The sequence below is a fragment of the Mauremys reevesii genome, linkage group 10, assembly GCF_016161935.1.
Source record: "Mauremys reevesii isolate NIE-2019 linkage group 10, ASM1616193v1, whole genome shotgun sequence".
In the NCBI taxonomy this organism is placed as follows: domain Eukaryota; kingdom Metazoa; phylum Chordata; order Testudines; family Geoemydidae; genus Mauremys; species Mauremys reevesii.
In genome coordinates, this window is record NC_052632.1 from 408,125 (window position 1) to 435,733 (window position 27,609).

Genomic DNA, 27,609 nt, shown 5'->3' on the forward strand with positions numbered 1-27,609 from the left:
CTAACCTTCCCTCTTCCCCTTCACCCTGGAGATGTAAAGGATATGCCCAAGGTTAGAGAGGAGCTAAGTGACAACTTGGGGTGAAGCTTTTATACTGTTCCCTAGAATCCTGGAACAGAGCAGAGGGCCATCCACACACACTGTGATAAAGTCAGTTTGCCCAGGTCAGTGTCAGGTAATCTGTTCCTTAGTTTCCTCTCTCACACTGGACTAATCAAAAGTCCTTCCCTTCTAATGTGAACAAATGTTCCGAATAAAAGCATAGTTCTTCACCCCCTCCTACAGGGGTTCTCTTACTCTTGTAAAAGGAATCAAACCATCCTTCATCCTCTAGTTGGTGTCATGAAGAGATGCCTTGTCCTGGAACCCTAAATCATACAGTAGCTGTGTGCCCTAACCCCAAAACTGCCCCGCTTCACTGCCTTCCTGGGCTACTTCCCACAATGCATCTTGGTTTAGACCTTCTCCCTGGCCTTTCCCCGCAAGTCCTCATCCAAACCCCTCGAAGTTCCTTTTCCAGTCTTGTTATCCAAAAGGCCCCATAACTGATCTTATCTAGACCCATAATTCTTGAGAACTTTCACCAATTAGTTACTAGCACTCTTCTTTTCAGTTCTACCTCACTGGAAAGACCCACACCAGATCTTGCTTTGTCACATGTGTTTCTCCTTCTGAAAGAAAGGCTGCTTCTTACTCAGTTCTGCCTGCTTACTCAGCAAACCTTACTTCCTACTTGCAGTGACATGACCTCCTGGCTCTACAGTTCTCAGAATGCCTACTCTTAAAGGGCCAGAGGATATGCTAGATCAAAGCTTACCCTTAAATGGAACCCTGTGACACTCATCCAGTTGCTTTGAAATGGGTTCCTTTGGGCAAGTGATCTCACCATGGAGATCTATCAAGGCCATGCAGTTGGAGAACAAAAGTCACATTAGTAATTCACCTCTTTTTCTTAGACATTTAACAGTTGCTATCACTGGTATTATCTTATGTTACTTGGTTAAACGTTTTAACATTTTTAGATGCTCTTGTAGGTCTCCAGTTCCCAAGAGGACTTTATTCATATGGACATTTCTCCTTTCCTTTTTTGGCTAGGGAGGATGGACATTTAATGAACATTGATTGGTTTGATTGATTATTCTGTAGCAGTAGGTCCTGGGCTAGAGGACTGGAAAATTGAAATATTGGGTATTACTTCTGTTCTGGCGCATTCAAGAGCCCTTTTATTATCATTTAAGGCTATTTGCTTTATTCCCTTTTCATGACTACTGCTAACCATAAATATCTCACTGTTACCTTGCACTCCCACTGTCTATTGTATTCACCTGTTGTCTCCCATCATATGTTTTGATTGTAAAAGCCTTTTTAGGGCAGGGATCATATTTTTATTACATGTGTATAACAGTCCCTAGCATAGTGGACCACTGATTCCTGACTGGGGCTGCTAAGTGCTACTGCAGTACAAATACATAATAATATAATAGCAATAAATATCATATCATAAAAAAAACTTTGGGGCAGATCCTCAGATAATTTAGATTGTCATAGCTTCTTTGAAGTAAAACATTTGGACAGCAATTGCTATGCAGATTCTATTATATATATATACTCATACTAGAAAGCAAGAGATTATCAGTTATTCCATCTGTGTGCTGCTGACAGGGCAGAAAGGGCATTGTCCGTTTTAAAGCAGTCTCATTTGTAAGCGTAAGCAATCTTTCCTAGAGGTTCTAGTCTCTGTGGAACAGCACCATGACTGGGCATTGTTTTTAGTCTTCACTCCAGTTTGTATGTCTCCTGTTCCTTTTTCCTCCTCTGGTAGAAAGCCAGCTGGAGGAGCCTCTCTGCACTGCAGTGAAAAGCTGCAGCTCTGGAGAGCTGAGATGTCAAAAAATAATCCTCAAGTATTAAGATGAATCATCTGAAAACAAAAGGTACTTGGATCATGTGGTCTGAAAATCTCTGAAAACCTTTGATCATAGTGACTCTCTTTAGTGATGTACAGTCCCACTTTCAAGACAGAATCACTTACATTTGTCTATCTGCAAGTTTCTCTTTATTTACATATTTACTTGTCTCAGTGCAACCACTTGAGACAAGCTGAACTTGATGCAGTCTGGCAAATTACAGCACAGAAAAATAAATTCAATCCTTTGCTCCACTGACTCCTTTTGTTTACAAGGCTCATTTCCCATAAAGTGCATAGACTGTGGTTTCATAGAAATTTTTAGATAGAAAAGAACTATCACATCACGTTGAGTTCATCTCCTGGAGACTAATGCAGATTATTAAAGAGTTTAGTGTGCTATTAACAACATCAGCAACTGCAACCTGAATCATTTGGAAACACAGCAGAGAAAATTATTCTGGTTTTTTGTTTGTTTGTTTTCAGATTATGTTGCTGTTAGTGTTTCATGACACAATAGATAGCAAGACTCACATGCACTTGCCAAAATGCTGACTCTTCCTTCTAGAGTGGTGACCAGATGTCCTGATTTTATAGGGACGGTCCCAATTTTGGGGTCTTTTTCTTATATAGGCTCCTATTACCCCCCATACCCTGTCCCGATTTTTCACACTTGCTGTCTGGTCACCCTACTTCCTTCCAAACTCTGAGTTTTCTCTTATGTCCTCTGTGTTGAGGTGGCAGATTGTAAGAAAAAATTCTACTGACAGCAAAGATGTGGAGGGATAGCTCTGCTTTGAGCCTCGCCCTCCTAAACACAGGGTTGTGAGCTCAATTCTTGAGGGGGGCCACTTAGGGATTTAGGGCAAAATCAGTACTTGGTCCTGCTAGTGAAGGCAGGGAGCTAAACTCAATGACCTTCCCTTCCAGTTCTATGAAATAGGTATGTCTCCTTGTATTATATTACTTAAATTGGTTTTACAATCACTAGACTCAGACTCTTGTTTCACTAAGCTGCATTAACACAGGCCAAATATCTGTTATTTTGTCAGGAGAGCACAAGTACGGTAAGCCTTTATAATCATCCATACACTCTGTATTGTAAAATGGCCATTGGTGGACTTTCCCTTACACAACATGCCAAGGGCTGATGCGCTGAGCTTGGGCTATTTGATACATATAATGTATGAGAGAGATCAAGTACTCCATTGACATGGCTCGCTTGAATGCATTGTCTATCAAATACATAGTTTCAGAGGAGTAGCCGTGTAAGTCTGTATCAGCAAAAACGAGTCCTTGTGGCACCTTAGAGACTAACAAATTTATTTGGGCTTCAGCTTTCATGGGCTACAGCCCACTTCATCAGATGCATGGAGTGGACATAGAAAGACAGTTAGGGTGACCAGACAACAAGTGTGAAAAATCATGAGGGGATGGGGGGTAATAGGAGCCTATATAAGAAAAAGACCCCAAAATTGGGATTGTCCCTATAAAATCAGGACGTTTGGTTCCCCTAAGAGGCAGGTATAAATTCACAGCCCAGCACACCCAGTGAGGGGTCAGTGCTAGCAAGGCCAATTCAATTAGGGCGGATGTGTCTCATTTCCAACAGTTGACGTGGGCCACTGCCCCAGCCCACACAGAACCCTCCCTCTGGGCTGCCCTGGCGGGGGAGGGGCGCAGAGCCCGCCCCACACACCGGCAACGAGCCGCCCGGCGCTGCCATGCCCCGACCAAGGATCCCCGCCCGCGCCGCGGCCTCGCTGTGGCGACCCGCCGGGCAGCACCAGCCGCGAGGGGGCGGGGCAGCGCAACTCCCCTCTCTTGACTCCCCCCACCTGCTCTGAGCACGTGAGGAGGGGAGGGGCGGGGCGGCTGGAGTGCGGCACGCAGGGGAGGTGCAGGCTGGGGTGGAGTCTGCGAGACCCCGAGACCCCACCCCCTACTGCTCGTCCGCAATATCTCTGGCTCACGTGTCCACGCCAGCCAATCAGCGTGGGACCGATGGCTCTTTAAGAGCCGCGCGCCAGTCGGCTGCTTCGCGCTGCAGTAGCGGCTAGAGGTTTCCATGGAGATCATTGACGGGGCGGTTGCCATGGCTACAGCGGCGCCCAGGCTGTCTGGCGGGCGCCGCGGCTGGGCGCTGCGGAGGCACGCGCTGCTGATCGTGATCGGGGAGATCGGGACAGAGGCGGAGCGCGGGGCGCTGCGGGGCGCCCTGGAGCGGGGTGAGCAGTGGGCGCCGCAGCGCGCGGCGGGGCGGCAACCGGAGGCACTTCCCCGCCCCCGCCCGCCCGCCCGCCGTGCCGGCGGCTCCGGGAGAGAAGCGCGGGGCTGCCTGGGGCTGGAGCGGCAGGGACTGTCCAGCCCCGCCCGGGGCGCGTCAGCGTGCCGCACTGTCACGCCGCGAGTGCGGGGGCTGGGCTCGACCGCCAGCCCTGCCCGGCTCCTTACCGCGTCCCTCAGGCCAGCCCTGAGCCCCGCTTCCCCCCCCGGCTTCCCCGGCCCCTCCCGCAGCCCTGAACCCCGCGTTCTCCCCCGGCTTCCCCACCGCAGCCCTGAGCCCCGCTTCCTCCCCGGCTTCCCCGCAGCCCTGAGCCCCGCTTCCTCCCCTTTCCCCTGCAGCCCTGCCCGCTTCCTCCCGGCTTCCCCACCGCAGCCCTGAGCCCCGCTTCCTCCCCGGCTTCTCACCCCCGCCACCGCAGCCCTGAGCCCCGCTTCCCCCGGCCCCTCCCGCAGCCCTGAACCCCGCTTCCTCCCCGGCTTCCCCACCGCAGCCCTGAGCCCCGCTTCCTCCCCTGGCTTCCCCCGGTCCCTCCCGCAGCCCTGAGCCCCGCTTCCTCCCCCGGCCCCTCCCCGCAGCCCTGAACCCCGCGTCCTCCCCCGGCCCCTCCCCGCAGCCCTGAACCCCGCTTCCTCCCCGGCTTCCCCCGCCACCGCAGCCCTGAGCCCCGCTTCCTCCCCGGCTTCTCACCCCGGCCTCCCCGCAGCCCTGAACCCCGCTTCCTCCCCGGCTTCTCACCCCCGGCCCCTCCCGCAGCCCTGAACCCCGCTTCCTCCCCGGCTTCTCACCCCGGCCTCCCCGCAGCCCTGAACCCCGCTTCCTCCCGGCTTCTCACCCCCGGCCCCTCCCGCAGCCCTGAGCCCCGCTTCCTCCCCGCCACCGCAGCCCTGAGCCCCGCTTCCTCCCCGGCTTCCCCCGCCACCGCAGCCCTGAGCCCGCTTCCTTCCCCGGCTTCCCCACCACAGCCCTGAGCCCCGCTTCCTCCCCCGGCTTCCCCCCCGCCACCGCAGCCCTGAGCCCCGCTTCCTCCCCCGGCTTCTCACCCCACCACAGCCCTGAGCCCCGCTTCCTCCCGGCTTCCCACCCCACCACAGCCCTGAGCCCCGCTTCCTCCCCGGCTTCTCACCCCGCAGCCCTGAACCCCGCTTCCTCCCGGCTTCTCACCCCCACCGCAGCCCTGAACCCGCTTCCTCCCGGCTTCTCACCCCGCCACGCAGCCCTGAACCCCGCTTCCTCCCGGCTTCTCACCATGCCCCCGCCACCGCAGCCCTGAACCCCGCTTCCTCCCGGCTTCTCACCCCGCCACCGCAGCCCTGAACCCGCTTCCTCCCGGCTTCTCACCCCCGCCACCGCAGCCCTGAACCCCGCTTCCTCCCGGCTTCTCACCCCCGCCACCGCAGCTCTGAACCCCGCTTCCTCCCCGGCTTCCCCCCCGCAGCCCTGAACCCCGCTTCCTCCCGGCTTCCCCCGCCACCGCAGCCCTGAACCCCGCTTCCTCCCGGCTCCCCCCCCGCAGCCCTGAACCCCGCTTCCTCCCCGGCTTCTCACCCCCTCCCGCAGCCCTGAACCCCGCTTTCTCCCCCAGCTTCTCACCCCCCCCGCCCCACCCCCCCGCCCAGAGCCCCGCTTCCTCCCCCGGCCCCTCCCCGCAGCCCTGAACACCGCTTCCTCCCCTGGCTTCTCACCCCCACCCACCGCAGCCCTGGGTGGGGTGTAGGGAGCGGTACAAATCCATCAGTGTCAGATTATGTATACTGGCAAAAATGGTTAAAATGTTTGTGTTCATTGATCTGGGGCTTCTGGAACAAGCTGGGGATCATGGGTGTGTGGAGTGGGGACATGTAAAGGACCTCAACTTAAGGCAAGGATAGGCAAACATTTTGGCCCAAGGGCCAAATCGGGAGATGGAAATTGTATGGAGGGCCATGAATGCTAGCAAAATTGGGGTTGTGGTGTGGGAGGGGGTGCAGGCTCCGGGGTGGGGCTTGGGATGAGGTGTTTGGGGTGTAGGAGGGTGCTCTGAGCTGGGACTGAGGGGTTTGGAGGGTGGCAGGGGGATCAGGGCTGGGGCAGGGAGTTGAGACATGGGGAGAGGCTCAGAGGTGCAGGTTCCAAGCGGCGCTTACCTCAAGCAGCTCCCGGAAGCAGTGGCATGTCCCTTCTCCTGCACCTACGCAGAGATGCGGCCAGGCGGCTCTCCATGCTTCTCCATTCTCAGGCACTACCTCTGCAGCTCCCATTGGAGCACGTAGGAGTCGGAGTGGGTCCATGTTGTGGTTTCTGGGAGCCGCGCAGGGCCGCCCAGAGGATTCCGGGGGCCCGGGGTCTTCAGTGGCGGGGGGGCCCCCGCTTTGGTGGTAAGTCGGCGGTGGGGGGGTCCTTCTGATCCGGGACCCGCCGCCAAAGTGCCCCAAAGACCCACGGCGGGGACCCGCCACCGCCGAATTACCGCCAAAGCAGGACCCGCCGCCGAAGTGCAGCCCCTGCCGCGGGTCTTCGGGGCACTTCAGCAGTGGGTCCCGGAATGGAAGGACCCCCTCGCCGCCGAATTACCGCCAAAGACCCGGCTGCACTCCGGTGGCGGGTCCCGCTTCGGCGGTAATTCGGCAGTGGGGGAGTCATAAGAACATAAGAACATAAGAAAGGCCGTACCGGGTCAGACCAAAGGTCCATCTAGCCCAGTATCTGTCTACCGACAGTGGCCAATGCCAGGTGCCCCTGAGGGAGTGAACCTAACAGGCAATGATCAAATGATCTCTCTCCTGCCATCCATCTCCATCCTCTGACGAACAGAGGCTAGGGACACCATTCTTACCCTGGAGAGGAAGGACCCCCCCGCCAGCGAAGACCGGGAGCGAAGACGCTCCAGGGCCCAGGCCCCGCGAGAGTTTTCCGGGGCCCCCGGAGCGAGTGAAGGACCCTGTTCCAGTGGCCCCGAAAAACTCTTGTGGGGGCCCCTGCTGGGCCTGGGGCAAATTGCCCCTCTTGCCCCCCCTCTGGGCGGCCCCGGAGCCACGTGGTGCAGCCCCAGATCCTGCACCCCAGCTGGAGTGCCGGAGCGGGGCCAAGCCGTGTGGTTCGGCCCCCAACCCAGCGCCCCAGCTGGAGCGGGGCCGAGCGGCATAGTGTGGCCCCCAACCCAGCCGGAGTGGCGCCAAGCCCCGCAGTGTGTCCCCAGACCTTGCACCCCAGCCGGAGCGCCGGAGTGGGGCTGAGCCACGTGGTTTGCCGTAGTTTGCCCACCCCTGCTCTAAGGAGTCTGGAATAAGCTGGACCTGGGGCTATCCTCAGACAGCCCTGGTTCCCTGACACTATTTACTAATAAACTTACCTGTGTCTGTAAACAGGATCTAGGGTAAAGAGCTCTGTGAGCCTGACGCACATCCCCCTCTACGTGGTATTCACTGACCTCCAAGCACAGGTTAGCAGCTTGGGGTGAGTGGTGCCAGGTGAGTGCTTTGGTAGGGTCATGTAGGGGAAGGAGAAGCTCCACTCACTCATGCTCATCCTTACATAAGAGACTTCAGCTCCTTAATCAGATAAAGCTTCTTATGGTCTTTACCATATAACAACATGAAACTCTTAGGCCTGGAGGGGAATGTGTACAGGAAACATATCCCATGGAAAACAGTAGTGATGCCAGCCAGAAGCAAGTGCCAAATGCAACCTCTCTGCTTTTGTGCATGAAAGCAACTGGATTGATTACGTTTCCCCTCAGCCTTGTGTGTCTGGCACACAGTCCCTGATCTGATCAGCAGCATGGGGCAATGATTAGTCTGAAGATACATTAGGGCTTTTCAACCCCTCCTTTCTGAAGAAAGGAACATCTTATTGACAATGGCAAAGTATTTATGTGAGACAAGGTGGGTGAGGTACACCTCTACCCCGATATAACGCTGTCCTCGGGAGCCAAAAAATCTTACCACGTTATAGGTGAAACCATGTTATATTGAACTTGCTTTGATCTGCCGGAGCATGCAGCCCCCGCCCCCCGGAGTGCTGCTTTACCATGTTATATCTGAATTCGTGTTGTATCAGGTCACATTATATCAGGGTAGAGGTGTGATATCTTTTATTGGACCAACTTCTTTTGGTGAAAGTGACAAGCTTTTGAGCTACACAGAGCTCTTCTTCAGGTTTGGAAAAGGCACTCAGAGGTGGAACAGATTGTTTAGCATAAGTAGTTAACACATAATGTAAGGGACTATTCAAGGTGAAGTGGCCCATTAACACCCCTGTAGTTATAGGATAAAAATGGGGGTTAGTGGGTTACAGATCTCTACATAAAAGAATAAATGGACACAAATAGGACATCAGGAATGGTAACATACAAAAGCCAGTAGGAGAACACTTCAATCTTCATGGACATTCTGTAACAGATTTAAAAGTAGCCATACTTGAACAAAAAAACTTCAGGAAACAGACTTCAAAGAGCAACTGCAGAACTAAAATTCATTTGCAAATTTAACATAATTAATTTGGGCTTGAATAGGGACTGGGAGTGGCTGGCTCACTACAAAAGCAGCTTTGCCTCTCCTCAAATTGACACATCCTCATCAATTATTGGGAGTGGACTACATCCACTCTGATCGAATTGGACCTGTCAGCACTGGTTCTCCACTTGTGAGGTAACTCCTTTCTCTTCAAGTGTCAGTATATAATGCCTGCATCTGTAATTTTCCACTCCATGCATCTGAAGAAGTGGGTTTTTTACCCATGAAAGCTTATGCCCAAATAAACTGTTAGTCTTTAAAGTGCCACCGGACTCATTGTTGTTTTTGGGTTACAGATTGTTGTAATGGCCATAAATCCAGTGTCTTAAGACCATGATTTTTAGTGTCTAATAAAGTTATGAATTTAAGCTCCCATGTTTGCCTTGTGACGGTATATTGCAGATGTTCTGAGGGTTTTTCATCTGTTGCTCCTATGGACATATCTCCACTGCTAGAATGATCAGTGACCTCCACAACACATGTTTCATGATCCATGGGTCTTATACATGCCTGTCACAACATGTGGTGTGCCTCATCCAGTGCTTTAAATGCCTCCAATAAAAACTATGTGGGTGAAACCAGATAGTCTCTACATACTCAAATGAACTCACAGGAAAATGATAAAAGACAAAAACACCTTATCACTGTCCTGTGGTGGAACATTATTCACAAAGCGTTCACTCTATATCTGACCTATTAGTTGTCATCCTCAAATTAAATGTGCACATTTTCAAAAGATGAGTCTGTGAGCTTAATTCATAACTTTGCTAGATGGAATATGTGTTTACTTTTGCTAAACAATCTGTTCTACCTTATATTTAGCTGTGACACTCTGGGTATGTCTCTACTGCAATGTAAGCCCAGGGTTAGTGGGACTCGAGTCAGCTGACCCATATTAGGGAACCCTGGACTTGAGCATCTACACTGTATTTTAACCCTAGGTTAAGAATTTTCTGACCCATTCTTGAACCTAGGGCTCTGGTGTACACACAATGGTATGCAGACCCAAGTCAAAGTAACCATATCCCAGAGTCCCTAGTGCCCTCCCCTGGCCCCTGCCCGAAATGTAGCCTCTCTAGCCCTAGGAATATGGTACACTGGGAAAACTTTACTGCCCACCCTGCACATTACCAGGAAACAGCTCACTTGCAAAAGGCTTGATTGGTTCACTCTCCATGGCAAACCCAGGAGGCTTCTCTGATAGCATACTTGCAGATGGGTGATCAGAACAGAATGGGTTAATGCTGACTTGACCTGCTGCCTTTGGAGGGGAGGGAGGTGGAGTGGATTGCAGATTGTTGTGATAGAGAGCTTCTGGCAAACAGAGGCTAGGGACACTATCCCTGCCCATTCTGGCTAATAGCCATTGATGGACCTATCCTCCATGAACTTATCCAGTTGTAGTCTTGACCTTCACAACATCCTCTGGCAAGGAGTTCCACAGGTTGACTGTGCGTTGTGTGAAAAAATACTTCCTTCTGTTTGTTTTAAACCTGCTGCCTATTAATTTCATGTGGTGACCCCTAGTTCTTGTGGTATGAGACGGAGTAAATAACACATCCTTATTTACTTTTTTCACACCAGTCATGATTTTACAGACCTCCATCACATCTCCCCTTAGTTGTCTCTTTTCCAAGCTGAAAAGTCCCAGTCTTATTAATCTCTCCTCATATGGAAGCTGTTCCATATTCCTAATAATTTTTTTTGTCCTTGTCTGAACCTTTTCCAATTCCAATATATCTTTTTTGTGATGGGATGACCACATCCGCACACAATATTCAAGATGTGGGCATACCATAGATTTATATAGAGGTAATATGAGATTTTTCTGTCTTATTATTTATCCTTTTCTGAATCGTTCCCAACATTCTGTTCGCTTTTTTGACTGCCGCAGCACATTGAGTGGATGTTTTCAGAGAGCTATCCACAATGACTTCAAGATCTCTCTCTTCAGTGGTAACAGCTAATTTAGACCTCATCATTTTATATGTATAGTTGGGATTATGTTTTCCAATGTGCATTACTTTGCATTTATCAACATTGAATTTCATCTGCCATTTTGTTGCCCAGTCACCCAGTTTTGTGAGGTCCCTTTGTAATTCTTCACAGTCTGCTTTGGGCTTAACTATTTTGAGTAGTTTTGTATCATCTGCAAGTTTTGCCACCTCACTGTTTACCCCTTTTTCCAGATCATTTATGAATATGTTGAATAGGACTGGGCCCAGTACAAACCCCTGGGGGACACCACTATTTACCTCTCTCCATTCTGAAAGCTGACCATTTATTCCTACCCTTTGTTTCCTATCTTTTAACCAATTACCAATCCATGAGAGGACCTTCCCTTTTATCCCATGACAGCTTATTTTGCTTAAAAGCCTTTGGTGAGGGACCTCGTCAAAGACTTTCTGAAAATCTAAATACACTGTATCCACTGGATCCCCCTTGTCCACATGCTTGTTGACTCCCCCTCAAAGAATTCTAGTAGATTGGTGAGGTATGATTGCTCTTTACAAAAAACATGTTGACTCTTCTCCAACAAATTATGTTCATCTATGTGTTTCATAAGTCTGTTCTTTTCTATAGTTTCAACAAGTTTGCCCAGTACTGAAGTCCGGCTTACTGGCCTGTAACTGCCGGGATCACCTCTGGAACCCTTTTAAAAAATTGGCATCACATTAGCTATCCTCCAGTCATTTGGTACAGAAACTGGTTTAAATGATAAGTTACAAACCACAGTTAGTAGTTCTGCAATTTCACACTTGAATTCCTTCAGATCTAATGAGAAACAGTCAAATGAAAGAGAGTCCCATTCATTTACATCATGTAATGGCAGACAGTTAAAAAGTGACAATTTTTAAAGTGCTTATATACAAATGCTAGAAGTCTAAATAATAAGATGGGTGAACTAGAATGCCTTGTATTAAATGAGGATATTGACATAATAGGCATCACAGAAACTTGGTGGAGTGAGGATAATCAATGGGACACAGTAATACCAGGTACAAAATATATCGGAAGGACAGAACATGTTGTGCTGGTGGGGGAGTGTCACTACATGTGAAAGAAAGCATAGAATCAAATGAAGTAAAAATCTTAAATGAACCAAACTATACCATAGAATCTCTATGAATAGTAATAGAGTACGGGCAGTCACAAAGAAATTCACATCCTGTGACCTGTCCATGACTTTTACTATATACCCCAACTAAAACTTAGGCAGGGGGCTGCAGGTGCTTGGGGGAAGGGGTGGGGGCTGTGGTGCTTGGCCCAGGACCTCTGCTCGTGCTGCGGGGGAGGGATGGGCCGCAGCATGCAGCCCTGGATCCCTGCTGGGGGGTGGGGTTTGGCAGGCTGGCAGGGGCTCCCTACCTGGCTCTACGTGTCCCTGCAGCTCCTAGGCAGCGAAGGAGCCAGGGAGTGCCACGTGCTGCTCCCAGTCCTGCCATAAGTGCTGGCTGCGCAGCTCCCATTGGCTGGGAACCGCAGCCAATGGGAGCTGTGGGGGTGGGGCCTGCAGGTACGGGCAATGCGTGGAGCCTCCTGGTGCCTGGCCCCTTCTGTGCCTAGGAGCTGCAGGGCCATGCCAATGGGAGCGCCCCCAGCACCCACCAACCCCCTGCCTATAGTTCTGAGCCCCCTCCCACGAACCCAAACTGCTGCTGGCGGCCCAGGGGCTGTCTGGCTCGGGCAGACCCTGAGCCAGCACCGGCTGCAGAGGTCACGGAAAGTCACGGAATCCGTGACTTTCTGTGACAGCCTTGCAGCCTTACCCATAGCTTGATGGTCACATAGATGTGATATGACACATTGAGAAAGGTGATACAGCTTGCCAGGTCAGAGTGTACAGAGTGCCTTGTGATAGTGAATCAGTCTGCTGAACAGAGGAATGTTTATCAGGAATTGTATTTTATCAGTTAGGAGACACTGAGTAAAACATCTTTTAATTGGCAACAGAATGTTGTTGTCCCCTGAAAGCCCTTTGTACAGTTTTTGTGTGTTTGACACAGTAAGGAGTTTAGAATGCAGATCCAAACCAGATTGACTTTGGATTTCTCAAAGGCACCAGACTGAAAGCTAGGTTGGTGCAAGGTGGTAGTTTACTCTACAGTGTGATTGGGATGTAGGATGTTCTTTGAGGGTAGAATAATTAACAAATCTTTATTCTTATTTTGTTATTTTATTATGGACATGCCTAAACTGAGGTGTTGTCATACAGAGAGGAAGACTTTGAGGACTTCCCTCGTGAACACCACCAAAGTCTTGCCCTGTGTGACTTCAGAGGTGCACAGAGTCACTTACAGAATGTCACTACTAATCTCGTCTGCTTTTCCCTTAGTGTGATCCAGGAGAACACACAAGTTAGACTAGAATTAAGAACAAACATATTGTTCTTGATACTACTAAGCATTACCCTGCTTCAATGGCAGCATGGAGACTTTAACAGGGTCTGTTTTGACATGCTATGAAGTAGAGTCTGATCAGAAGGTCACGTTTCTATTCTAGTTTGATTCGTCCAGTTTTGAAGGAATATCTCAAGGGAGTGAAGCTGGTATTAAAAGGAAATGTCAAATTTTATAAGCTAATTAACCCAGCAGGAAGTCAGACAGTTTGCAAGGGCATAAGGAATGGGATATGAGAAACTGTACCACAGGTCACATGGAATTGTACCCATGCTGTACATGCTACAGCAACATCCTCAGAGAATATGACCAGTTAGGAAACTTCAAGATGGTACATTGCACACACTTACATAAGGAGAAGGGGGCCCGGAATCTGGTAGAGCAATGGTCTAGTCCTTCTGCAGTGGACTGAGCATTTGAGGTGGTGGTCATTGGTAAGACGAGGGATGATTTTAAAAACTAAACTGAATGACTTCCAAACTGCACAGAGGAAAAACTTGTGAATTAGCTGAAATACTGAATGAGAAGCCCCCTCTCCCCTCAGGTTTTGAAAGAGTATCTCTATTCTTTGCATTGTGGAGAATGTAAAACCAGTGCTCAGAACAGCCCTTCTTGTTGCTGCAGCTAGGACATGATGTGTCCTGCAGAGTGCCACCTCACCCCCCTTCTGTCCCCTCCAGGTTGGATTGCTGTTCAGCTCCATCTCATCAACACTGCAGAGGTATTAAAGAGCCCTTGTGTTGGGCACATGTATTAAATCACGGCTTGCTTATCAAGGCCATTTTTATAAAAAGGGGAACAGATCTTCCCTGCCTTGCCTCAGTCTGTTCCCTTCCTAAATTGCAGATCTCTTATTTCTTGGCCTGTGTTTGTTATTTGGGGATGGGGACATAAAGAAGCAGGAAAAATTGATATCCTGTGCTGCTGCTAAAATTGATGATGGGTTTTTCTGATATTATGAGAGCATCCTGAGCACCATTAGTTTGTCATACATTCTGCAGTGCGGTCTGTCAGCTGATTGCTGCACCATTCCTTTGCAGTGTGTGCTGTGACCAGAGACAAATTAAGAAAAACTTTGTGTCCAGTTATTCTAAACAATTCCTGCCTTTGAAATAATATGTTTGCCATTTGTGTGTGTGGTGGGGCAAATTATTAACCCCATTTTGGTGATGTGCTGAGGGCTGGGGCTTAGCTTTGTAATTGCATCTTGTACTCTGGAAGCAGCTCTGATATTTGAGTTTGCATCCTCAGTGGCCACTATGTTACATTCAGTTGATTGTTGTCTCCTGAATCGAGATATAGTGCTGGAGAACAAGAACTGATTGCTGCAGTCAACTGGATTGGTACCCCTGCTCCTCCAGGGATTGGCAATCGACTCCTTTTAGGGTGGGGATAAGTGTGGAGCTAAGGTTTTTTTCTGGCTTTTTTGACCCCTCTGTCTTTAATGCACCATCACACAAGAGTGGAATTCTCTCCCTGAGATGGTGGCAAAGATGTAGGAAGGATACACATAATGAGTACTGATAAAGTTTAGAACCTTAGTTTAGTTATTACATATTTGACTTGTGTAACACCCTGCCACTGGCTTTAAGCTGCTGCTGGCTTGCTGGAGGCAGCAGCGAATGAGATGTGAGGAGGAGTTATCATCAGGGCCGGCTCCAGGCAGGGGCGGCTCTAGCTTTTTGGCCGCCCCAAGCAGTCATGCGCGGGAGGCGCCCCGGAGCCGCGGGAGCAGCGGACCTCCCGTGGGCATGACTGCAGAGGGAACGCTGGTCCCGCGTGGCTCGGCTGGACCTCCCGCGGCTGCGGACGGCTCGTGGGTCCGGCGGCTCCGCTTGAGCTGCCGCAGTCACGGCTGCGGGAGGTCCAGCCGAGCCGCGGGACAAGCGCCCCCTCCGCAGTCATGCCTGCGGCAGGTCCAGTTGTCCCGGGGCTCCGGTGGACCTACCGCAGGCATGACTGCGGCAGGTCCGCCGGCCCAGCCTGCCGCCCCCCCCGGCAGTAGGGGACGCCCCCTACATTTTGCCGCCCTAGGCACCAGCTTGTTTTGCTGGTGCCTAGAGCCGCCCCTGGCTCCAGGCACCAGCCCAGCAAGCAGCTGCTTGGGGCGACCAATGGTGAGGGGCGGCACGTCTGGGTCTTCAGTGGCAATTCAGCGGCCGGTTCCTCACTCCCTCTTGGAGCAAAGGACCAGCTGCCGAATTGCCGCCGAAGACTGAAGCGGCGGCGGTAGAGCTGCAGATTGTGATCACGGCTTTTTTTTTTTTTTTTTTCCTTTTTGCTGCTTTGGGCGGCAAAAACCCGGGAGCCGGCCCTGGTTATCATATGTACCAACAATTTGATTATCATGACACCCTAGCATGGCAAGGTGCCATCTGGGAGTGGCTGCTCCTTGTTGGAACATGAAGATGAATTACCTGTAGCACTGTATGGTGCAACCCAGAAGGTGAACCTCTTCCTCACCACGGTCTGACGGTGACTTCCCCAGCATGGTGTGACACCATCTGGTCTGGGAAGAGAGTCTACTTGCTGCTGGGATATGAAGGGGATTATTTTGCAAAGATTACATAGATTAAAGAGCAAACTCAATGGATCTGAAGGTGATCCATGGCTTTGGAAGAGTGATTTGGTAAAGGAAGTTGAAGGGGGGTGGTCTGTACTGTGACTCAGAGGGGTACACATGTTAGAAGAACTGTTACACCAGAACAGATCAATAGTCAAACTAGTCCAGTATCCCATCTCTGCCAACAGCCAATGCTGAACACTTCAGAAGATGTAAAACTCCCACAGTGCATTTGCCTGATTATGCAATGGTGTATTTGGTTTAGTCACTGTTTGTGGAACCTCACTAAAATGAAAACTCATTTACTACCTTGTCCTGCCCCATAACATAGGGGCAGATTTGTAAAGGAACAAATGGGAATTGGCTGCCTAACCATCCCTTGTCATTTAAAATGTTCACCATGGGTCATAAATATGGGCTTCTGAAATAGCATAGATAGGCATTAGTTTCATATAATCACCTGGCTGACTTTTATTGACACCTCCATCTTATCCATTCCTGGTTTTGGAATTCATGGAAAAAGGCCTTAATTCTACTTTTCTTGTTGGACAGGAATTCGCTCATGGAACATTCATCTTCCCTCTTGTGACCTGAATCAGCAACTGAGACTCTTTGTAAGTCAGCATCTTGCTCAGTTTTCTTCAGAGTTCAAAGGTCAGTTTCCTTTTATCTGTATTCTTTTTTTTTTTTTGTGCTTTTCTGTTGGAGTTTGAAGTTGGTGAATAGAAGATGGAAATGAAATTGGTAAAGATTTTACCACTTAGAAAACAACCATATTCTTCCTGTGAGTTGCTTCTCCAGGTTTGAGTAGACATTAACATGAACACTGAAGGTGGAAACAATAGACATAAATATATATCAGTGCAAAGGAATTTAATCTAAAACTGCTGGTCTAATTGTTGGTGAGGGTGGAGGGCTTGTAGAGGGACTAGAGACATGCAAATAGGCTTTTAAACAGAGTGCCCAGATAAATAATTTAAGGCATTGTTGTTTGTTCCTTCTTACAGCACAATACAATGTTATTTCATATAAACTACTTATTCTCAGATTTCTTTATAGAGCAGGGGTGGGCAAACTTTTTGGCCACATCGGGGTTGCGAAACGGCATGGAGGGCCAGGTAGGGAAGGCTGTGCCTCCCCAAACAGCCTGCCCCCTACTCAGGGCCGGATTAAGACCTTTAGAGGCCCTAAGCAGAGGTGGTTCCAGGCACCAGTGCACCAAGCATGTGCCTGGGGCGGCAAGCTGCGGGAGGGCGCCTGCCAGTTGCTGTGAGGTTGGCAGTCGAGCCACCTTCGGCAGCATGCTTGCGGGAGGTCTGCCGGTCCCGCGGTTTTGGCGGCAATTCGGTGCCGGATAGGCCGAAGGTGCAGGACTGGCGGACCTCCCGCAGGCATGCCGCCAAAGGCTGCCTAACTGCTATGCATGGGGAGGCAAAATACATAGAGCCGCCCCTGGCCCTAAGCACTGAAAAGATTATGGTGCCCCCCCCATATGTAATTCAAAATAAAAACAATACTATACACAAAACTTACATGTTTGCTGAAATTAAAATAGCTTCTTTCTAGATTTTCTGATTGCAAAATTCTGGATAAGTTCATCGAAGCTGACTCGACAAAGCATGTCCGCTTCCATACACAATAGGGAAAGTCAGTCAAGTCTGTCCTGACATGTTCTCTGAGGGTTTTTTATTCTTTTCAGCTGAGAAAAAGAGCGTTCTGCGGAGCAGTTAGTAATCATCAATGTTAGAAAAATACGTAGTGCGATGTCTACCTTTGGAAATACACATTATATTCTATCTTTCAGTATTATGTCATGAAGATCAATGTGACTGAATTTCATTTTTCCTGTTTCATTAAACTTTGCGCGCATATAACAGTGGAACTGCCGTATTTCTCCACAGAGATTCATGTTCAAGTCAACAGGGTATGAGTCAACTAGTTTTTAGGAACCTTGTGAATATTGTTCGTCAGATAAGTCCATGTAGTTTAGAAAAGAAATTCTACTTGATACTTCTTTGTACACGTCACCTCTCCTCTTCATATGAGCTTCAAGTGTATCAATTATAGCATAGTAAGTAGATATGCAAAATTTGTCTCTAGGATTCAATGCTGTTTCTGTTGCACTGCTATCATTTGCTTGTTTTTTCCTGATTCGCTTGCGGGACTGGGCTTATTTGTAGTTAGTATCAGGAAAGATATCTTTTGACATGTCTATAAATCTTTCGAAATCATTCCCCAAAGTGTGTAAGTGGTCTGCTAAATGATTGACAGAGGTCTGCACATGTTTTCAAATCCAATTCTTTTTCTTGGAGAGCTTGACTTGTGCGGTAAAAGTATTGTAAAATTTCATTCCACATGGTCAACATGAATACAAACTCTAGTTCTTGCATCTTGTTTGCAATGTTTTCTGCCTCTCGTATAGTTTCTCCCTTTTGTGATTGGTCTTCAGCTATACTTTCTAATGCATCCACAATCTTTGATTAGGACTCCAGAATTGCACTTGTTACCACTGCATATGCCTCCCAGCAAGTATTAGAAAGAGTTTTCAACACACGATCATTGCCCAAATATGTTTTAAGAACTGCCCATCGGTGTGTTGAGGCAGAGAAAAATGTATAAAGTAACTGGACTGTTGAGAAAAACCTTACTGCCACCGGACAACAATCAACAGCACTGCAGCCAACAAGATTGAGAGAGTGTGCAGCACATGATATGAATATGGCATATTTGTTCTGTTCTAAAAGCTTCTTCTGCATTCCTTGATAACACCCTGGCATGTTGGCAGTGTTGTCATAAGATTGACCTCTGCACTTTGAGAAATCTATTTTGAAAACTTGGCACAGATAATGCAGTACTTGATTTGCCATTTCTTCACCAGTGTGGCTTTTCAAATTGAGGAATGTTATAAATCGTTCAACTGATTTTCCATCTGTGGGAGACACATCTTAGTACAATACTCAAATGATCAATATGTGAAAGATCAGGTGTAGAGTCGACAGATAAACTTGAAGTATCCAGCAGTACTTATTTCATCCACAATAGCTGAATGAACTTTGTCACTCATTAGACCAATGAGTTCATCACATACTGTCTTGGATAAGGATGATGGGTTACCTTTGCCAGCATTTCCATATTTTGAGATATGGCCACTCATGGGAGTGTTGCTAGTAGTAATCACCTTGTTGTGGGGGTGGGGGTCTGAGGAAGACTAATCAAATGTTTGTTTACCTGAATAGTAATTTGCATTTCATAGGCATTTCTTTCCTAAAAGGAAAGATGATGAATAGGTACCTGATATTAAATACCATTGACATCTTTGAAACAGTGTCTTATCACCAGGCGTGTAGAACTGGCCTCTGTTCCCAGGCTAATTGTCACACTGTTAAATTCCTCAAAATTTATATATGTATTAAATATAGGTCATATCAGACATATGGGCACAGACTGTCACTGTGAGCTATGCCTGCAAGATGTTTTATATCAACATATTACACCTTGTCAGATTCCTCTTTTTAGGCATGTGTGTGTACTTGAAGGAAGGTGTTTTTTTTCTTAATGGTCAGGATATTTAACTGGAAAGCAGAGACCTAGGTTCTATTTCTTGATCTGCCATTCACTTACTATGTGAGCCTGTGACTCAGTTTCTTTACCTATGAAATGAGGATAGTCAGAATGATGCATTTTTGTAAAGCAGTGGGATATCTGTGGAGTTAAAGCTCTGTGTGTTACTATGTACATACTTGATTAATTTCTCTCCTGAAGTGTGGTGCCAAGAACTGGACACAGTATTCCAGCTGAGGCCTTATCGGTACTGAATAGAGTGGAGGAATTACTTCTCATGTCTTGCTTACACCACTCCTGCTAATAGATCCCAGAATGATGTTCGCTTTTTTAGTAACAGAGTTACATTATTGACTCATATTTAGTTTGTGATCCACTATAACCCCCAGGTCTTTTTCTGTAGTACTTCTTCCTAGGCAGTCTTTTCCCATTTTGTATGTGTGCAATTGATTGTTTCTTCCTAAGTGTAGTCCTTTGCATTTGCCCTTTATTGATTTTATCCTATTTATTTCAGACCATTTCTCCAGTTCGTCAAGATCATTTTGAATTCTAATCACGTCTTCCAAAGTGCTTGAAACCCCTCCCAGCTTGGTATTGTCCGCAAACTTTATAAGTGTACTCTCTATGCCATTATCCACATAATTTATGAAGATAGTGAATAGAATCAGACCAAGTAGAGAACCTTGTGGGACCCCAATATGCCCGTCCAGCTTGACTGGATAAAGATTTGACCACAATGATCTATGTGTTTGTCACCTCCAGATTAGATTTCTGTGACTTACTGTTTCTGGGCCTGAAGGTAGATGCAATACCAAGGCTTCATCTTGTGTAGTTTATAGCAGCCCAGTTTAATGAGATGAGCCTCCTTGAGTACATTATCATTACCTCTGTAAAGGCTCTGGTTCCCACTTTGCTTACTAGTTCAAGGCCCTGGTCCTAATCTACAAAGCCATCAAATGGTAAAGACCCAGCTACTGTATTAAATTCCTTTATTTATTATTTGTATTGCCGTAGTACTATGAGGTGCCAAGTAGGATTGGGGCTCAGCTGTACTGAATGCATACAAAAATGTAGGAAAACATAGTCCAGCAATCAGATTTCCATTCATGACCTGCAAAAACAGTTGTTCTTCTGGAATAATATAGTGTATGCAGCATGTGATAAAGCATTCTCTAAACACATTTTTTTTTTTAAATCTGTACATGTCCCAAGTAAAGCTTCCCATAACCAGGGAATGGAGAAGATCAGGAGATTCTATGGAGTCTGCTATGGACCTCTCCACAGAGACCTGATTTACCTGGAAAGTGCTTAGGCACTAAAATGATGAGCACTGTAGAAAATCCTAAAATAGATTTCTGTATCCTGTTTGCACTTATGCCACTGAAACTCTCATTCTTGAATGAATAATTGAGTTCCTCCATACTTCCAATTTGTCCACCTGTAAAATATCTGGTCTCTTATTATAAACTAATGGATTAACTACTTGAGATCCTCTGACGGGAACTAAAGAAAGATGATTTTATTTGTTTTGTATTATTGCCTAGAGACCCCCCTCCTCATTTGATAGGCACTGCACAGACATAGTGTAAGACACTCCCTTCCCCAATCTTAGTTTAGGACAAGATGTAACAGGTCAGTAAAACAAACGAAGGCTGGGGAAGGATGGGGTATCAGTAATACATATTATTTTGCATAGACTAAGTGTGTACACTTCATTGGTATAACAAGCAGATCAGTAGCAGGAATCTTGTCTCTCCACCTGCATATAAATATGAAGTGTTATGTTTGAATTATGCTGTTACTTTGACAGATGCTTGAGGTTTAAACCAAGCATCAGAGAACAAAGGCCTGTCTCCTCAAGAGACTGGCTTGTGGTTATGGGTGGGATTTATTATTTTTAAATGTAATATTGGAAACTGAAATCCCACTTCTGTGAATAGAATAGTAATTATCTCCAGGAGCCTACACTACTGTGCCAGTCCACAGCCCTAAAATAGGATCTAGATTAAAGTCACTGAGAGACCCCCACTCTGGCTTCTCCCTATGTATGTGCACGATCTGTAGTATGGGGCTGCTGGAGGAGCTTACATTATGATTCCCTGTCCCCTCATCATGATGGGAGAGATGCTGCTAGAGATAATTTAATATTCAGAAGTTCTCACTCAAGATGCTTGAGTCTTTCTGTTAAAATTGTGGGGAAGATGTGATGGGCTGAGGCTAGCCAGAGTATTGCCTCCGTTTTTAGGGCCACAGTTTCCATTTCCTAAGTGCCTGTGCCATAGTGCCTCAGCTGAGCTGTGGTCATGGTACCACCTTAAGAGCAGTGTGCTGTTTCTCCCAATGAATCCAACTTCCCCTCCAGCCCCTACGCTCTCCAGCATGGCTTCACTGTTTACTCTGCATGTCCTCTGAGTCCCTCTTCCCCTCCTCTGTCTGAAATGCATATAAGGCTGTTGCTGGAGTGAGCAAGATGCATTATGGCACTGAATTCAGCCCACTCAGAAGTTGAATCCCTCATCATTTGTGGTGGGTGAAGTTTCCTTGTTTCAGCACCATCAATCCCTTTGCTGCCAGTAATGCTGTCCAGTTCTCTGTCCTGTCAGAGATGAATGGTGGATCTGTTAATGCAGGGTATAGAGGAATGTAATGTGGACATATGATGTGGAGTACTATTCTGGTGCTGCAGCTCAACGCCTTGTATAAATGGCTAAACTTTCCCATATGTACTGATGTATCTATACCAGTGTAACCCTCATGTAGATCATTCTATTTCAATGTTCAGAGGGCCTTTTTTGGTTTAGAAAATGTTGCATTGAAAGATGTTTAATGTAAACTAAAAAGGTCACTGTTATACCAGAATTAGAGTGTCTACCCAATAGAGTGTTACCGGAATAACAATATCTGTTTAAATTAGGGTGACCAGAAGTCCCAATTTTATAGGGACAGTCCTGATTTTTGTGTCTTTTTCTTATATAGGCTCCTATAACTCCCCACCCCCTGTCCCAATTTTTCACACTTGCTGTCTGGTCACCCTAGTTTAAATCCACATTTTGGCATATACCAGCACAACTTTGCTGTGTAGACAAGCCCTGAGGCCCCTACACAGCTCTGCCAATCCACTTAAGTCCGGCAGCACCATCTGTTACTCCAGGTTGACTGTCCCATGATCCAGCTGAAAGTGTGGCTCCTGCATGCCTGGGGAATGGTAACTATGGAACTTTGTTGACAAGTCTCTCACTTTGCAGATTTGCTTATTGTCTGGGAGCCTGTGCAGGCATTTTGTGTAGCTTCAAACAAAAAGTCAGTGCCTTTGACCATGCAACTGCTTCAGAGGCCCTCTGGGCACTCCCAGCCTGCAAGAAGAGGGGGAATGGATGGATAGTGTGATGGGTTTTTTGAGTGGAGGGAAAAGGAGGGCTGAAACTGCAGCAGAGCTATAGCAGTCTCTCTACCTCATCCTCCTTGCAGACAAGAATTAGCTCATTAAACTGTTGAAAATTCTGCTCCTGATCCTAAACAATCTGAGAACTAACAACAATAGGGTCTAACTCCCTGCTCAGCCTCTCTGCTTTTCCTTGCAACCTCTTTCCCATCCTCTGTCTCAGTCTATTTAGATTGAGCTCTTCAGGGCAGCAACTTGCTCTTCATAGTGAGTGCTCAAATAATACAAAGAACAAACAATGGATTTGAGACTTCCAAGCTGCAGCACATTGAGCTCTCTTCCTGCCTCAGCTTTGTTGCCATGCTTCCGGCATTGGGATGGATGTGCTATGAGAGCCAGACAAGGCCAGCTGAGTCCCTGCCCACACCTGCCTGGACATTCTAAGGGTATGTTTACACTAAGGGATTATTCCAATTTTACAGAAACTGTTTTTTTAAAACAGATTGTATAAAGTTGAGTGCACGCGGCCACACTAAGCACATTAATTCGGCGGTGTGCATCCATGTACCAAGGCTAGTGTCGATTTCCGGAGTGTTGCACTGTGGGTAGCTATCCCATAGCTATCCCATAGTTCCCGCAGTCTCCCCCGCCCATTGGAATTCTGGGTTGAGATCCCAATGCATGATGGGGCAAAAACAGTGTCGCGGGTGATTCTGGGTAAATGTCGTCACTCAATCCTTCCTCCGTGCAGGCAACGGCAGACAATCATTTAGTGCCCTTTTTCCCTGGATTGCCCTGGTAGATGCCATAGCATGGCAACCATGGAGCCCGTTTAGCCTTTTGTCACTGTCACCGTATGTGTACTGGATGCTGCTGACAGACGTGGTACTGCAGTGCTACACAGCAGCATTGATTTGCCTTTGCAAGGTAGCAGAGACGGTTACCAGCCCTATTGCACCGTCTGCTGCTTTGGAAATTGGCAATGACGGTTACCAGTCCTTTTGTACCGTCTGCTGCTTTAGAAATTGGCGATGATGGTTACCAGTCCTTTTGTACCGTCTGCTGCTGTCATGGGTGCTCCTGGCTGGCCTCACTGAGGTCGGCTGGGGGCGCATGGACAAAATTGGGAATGACTCCCCAGGTCATTCCCTTCTTTATGTTTTGTCTAAAAATAGTCAGTCCTGCCTAGAATATGGGGCAAGTCTACTAGACAACCAGAGAGCACAGCCGCTCCGGGTCAGAGCCCCAGATATCCCGCAGAAATGATGAGCTCCATGCCATTCTAGGGGGTGCCCCTGCAACAACCCCACCCATTGCTTCCTTCCTCCCACACCTTGGCTACCGTGGCAGTGTCCCCCCATTTGTGTGACGAAGTAATAAAGAATGCAGGAATAAGAAACACTGACTTTTTTAGTGAGATAAAATGAGGGGGAGGCAGCCTCCAGCTGCTATGATAGTCCAGGCAGTACAGAATCTTCATTAGACATGAAAGGGGGGGGGAGGAGCAGGAGCAGGAGCTCAGCCTCCAGCTGCTATGATGAGGGCGGTTACCAAGCCTTTTGCACCGTCTGCCTCTCCAGGAGACAAAGCTTAAAGAAGGGAATGACCGGGAGTCATTCCCATTTTTGCCCAGGTGCCCCCGGCCTACCTCACCGTGGCCAGCCAGGAGCACTCACGGGATGATGATGACAGTTTCCAAGCCTTTTGTACCATCTGCCATCAGGGAAGGAAGGGGAGGGGATGCTGCTGTTCAGCGCCACAGCACCGCATCTACCAGCAGCATGCAGTAGACATACGGTGACATTGAAAAAAGGCGAGAAACGATTTTTTTCCCTTTTCTTTCACGGAGTGTGGGGGGGATTGACGACATATACCCTGAACCACCTGGGACAATGTTTTTGACCCTTCAGGCATTGGGAGTTCAGCCAAGAATGCCAATGCTTTTCAGAGACTGCGGGGACTGTGGGATAGCTGGAGTCCTCAGTCCCACTCCCCACCCCCCCATGAGCGTCCATTTGATTCTTTGGCTTTCCGTTACGCTTGTCACGCAGCACTGTGTTGAGTCCCTGCTGTGGCATCTGTCTGGAGATTTTTTCATATGCTTTGGCATTTCGTCTTCTGGAACAGAGTTCTGATAGAACAGATTTGTCTCCCCATAAAGCGATCAGATCCAGTATCTCCCATACAGTCCATGCTGATCAGCGCTCCACGCTGGCAGGGCCGGCTCTACAGTTTTCGCCGCCCCAAGCAGCGCGCCAAATTGCTGCTGCGGGCAGGGGCAGGGGGCAGTCCCTGTGCCCCTGTGCCCTTAGGGCGGCAGGTGTGTTTTCGGCGGCAGCTTCTATGTTTAGCTGAAGCCACCCCGGACAGCGTGGGCTTCTAAACATAGAAGCTGCCGCCGAAATGCTGCCGCCCTAAGGGCACAGGGACTGCCCCACCACCTTGTGGCAGCAATTCGGTGCGCTGCTTGTGGGCAAAACAAGGGGGACTGCCGCCCCTTGCAGAATGCTGCCCCAAGCTCCAGCTTGGAATGCTGGTGCCTGGAGCCGGCCCTGCATGCTGGGCAAACAGGAAATGAAATTCAAAAGTTCGCGGGGCTTTTCCTGTCTACCTGGCCAGTGCATCCAAGTTCAGATTGCTGTCCAGAGCGGTCACAATGGTGCACTGTGGGATCGCGCCTGGAGGCCAATACCGTCGAATTGTGGCCACACTAACTCTAATCCAACATGGCAATACCGATTTCAGCGCTACTCCCCTCGTTGGGGAGGAGTACAGATATCGGTATTAAGAGCCCTTTATAACGAAATAAAGGGCTTCGTTCTGTGAACGGGTGCAGGGTTAATTCGGTTTAACGCTGCTAAATTCGGTATAAACGTGTAGTGTAGACCAGGCCTTACATGAGATCTCAGACCTGCTGCGGCACTTTGCCTTTCTCAAGTAGAAAGGGTGTGTTTTGCGGCCATCTATTGGCTGAGGTTGGGGTGCAGGCAGTACTGCTTTGTGTGATATGTCCAAAGTGTCTGTTTAATTTTTTAGCTGTCAGATGACTCACCAAGAGTTTATAGAATCTCAGGCTATGTCTACACTACAGTTTATGCCTGCATATCTTATGTCACTCAGGGGTGTGAGAACCCCCCCCCCCCAAGCGACGTAAGTTACACAGTATCAGAGAGGTAACCGTGTTAGTCTGGATCTGTAAAAGCAGCAAAGAGTCCTGTGGCACCTTATAGACTAACAGACGTATTGGAGCATGAGCTTTCGTGGGTGAATACCCACTTTGTCGGATGCATGTAGTGGAAATTTCCAGAGGCAGGTATATATATGCAAGCAAGAATCAGGCTGGAGATAACGAGGTTAGTTCAATCAGGGAGGATGAGGCCCTCTTCTAGCAGTTGAGGTGTGAACACCAAGGGAGGAGAAACTGCTTTTGTAGTTGGCAAGCCATTCACAGTCTTTGTTTAATCCTGAGCTGATGACGTCAAATTTGTAGATGAACTGAAGCTCAGCAGTTTCTCTTTGAAGTCTGGTCCTGAAGTTTTTTTCCTGAAGGATGGCTACCTTTAAATCTGCTGTTGTGTGTCCAGGGAGATTGAAGTGTTCTCCTACAGGTTTTTGTATATTGCCATTCCTAATATCTGACTTGTGTCCATTTATCCTTTTACGTAGGGACTGTCCAGTTTGGCCGATGTACATAGCAGAGGGGCATTGCTGGCATATGCTGGTGTATATTACATTGGTGGACGTGCAGGTGAATGAACTGGTGATGGTGTGGCTGATCTGGTTAGATCCTGTGATGGTGTCGCTGGTGTAGATATGTTGGCAGAGTTGGCATCGAGGTTTGTTGCATGGATTGGTTCCTGAGTTAGAGTTACTATGGTGTGGTGTGTAGTTACTGGTGAGAATGTGCTTCAGGTTGGCGGGTTGTCTGTGGGCCAGGACTGGCCTGTCACCTAAGGTCTGTGAAAGTGAGGGATCATTGTCCAGGATGGGTTATAGATTCCTGATGATGCGTTGGAGGGGTTTTAGCTGGGGACTATATGTGATGGCCAGTGGAATTCTGTTGGTTTCTTTCCTGGGCTTGTCTTGCAGTAGGAGGCTTCTGGGTACACGTCTGGCTCTGTTGATCTGTTTCCTTATTTCCTCGTGCGGGTATCGTAGTTTTGAGAATGCTTCGTGAAGATTTTGTAGGTGTTGGTCTCTGTCTGAGGGGTTGGAGCAGATGTGGTTGTACCTCAGTGCTTCGCTGTAGACAATGGATCTTGTGGTGTGTCTGGGATGGAAGCTGGAGGCATGAAGGTAGGCATAGCGGTCGGTGGGTTTTCGGTATAGGGTGGTGTTAATGTGACCGTCACTTATTAGCACCGTGGTGTCTAGGAAGTGGACCTCCCGTGTAGATTGGTCCAGGCTGAGGTTGATGGTGGGGTGGAAGCTGTTGAAATCGTGGTGGAATTTTTCCAGAGTCTCCTTTCCATGGGTCCAGATGAAAATGTCATCAATGTAGCATAGGTAGAGAAGGGGCGTGAGTGGACGAGAGCTGAGGAAGCGTTGTTCCAGGTCAGCCATAAAAATGTTGGCATATTGTGGGTCCATGCTGGTGCCCATAGCGGTGCCACTGGTCTGGAGGTATATATTGTCATCAAATTTGAAATAGTTGTGTGTGAGGATAAAGGCACGGAGCTCAGCAACCAGTTGTGCTGTGTCATCATCAGGGATACTGTTCCTGACACAGTTAGTTACACTGAATTACATAGTTAGTTACACAGACATAAGCGCCAGTGTGGATAGTGCTGTGTAGGTGGGAGAGCTTCTGCCAACATAGCTACTGTCACTCACAGGGGCTGAAGTAGTTAAGTCAACAGGAGAGTTCTCTCCCTTCAGCTTAGAGTGGCTACATTAGAGATCTTAATGTGAGGAGGTGGTAGAGACCCCAGAGCATGACTGATTCCATCCAGTGATGAGGGCATCACTAGAAATAAATAGAATTAGCTGGGACATAGAATAACTACTTCAGGAACGAGAG

At 48.2% G+C, this 27,609-nt stretch overlaps 1 protein-coding gene across 1 annotated transcript in view; it reads left to right on the forward strand.

Moving 5' to 3' along the window:
• The first annotated feature begins 3,959 nt into the window (after window positions 1-3,959).
• MAP1A (microtubule associated protein 1A) overlaps window positions 3,960-27,609 on the forward strand; it is a 100,710-nt gene continuing 77,060 nt past the window's right edge. The window contains exons 1-2 of the mRNA XM_039493239.1: window positions 3,960-4,134; window positions 16,199-16,300. Of these exons, the coding sequence (XP_039349173.1) occupies window positions 3,975-4,134; window positions 16,199-16,300 (262 nt within the window). The 5' untranslated portion in view covers window positions 3,960-3,974. The remainder of the gene's footprint in view (window positions 4,135-16,198; window positions 16,301-27,609) is intronic.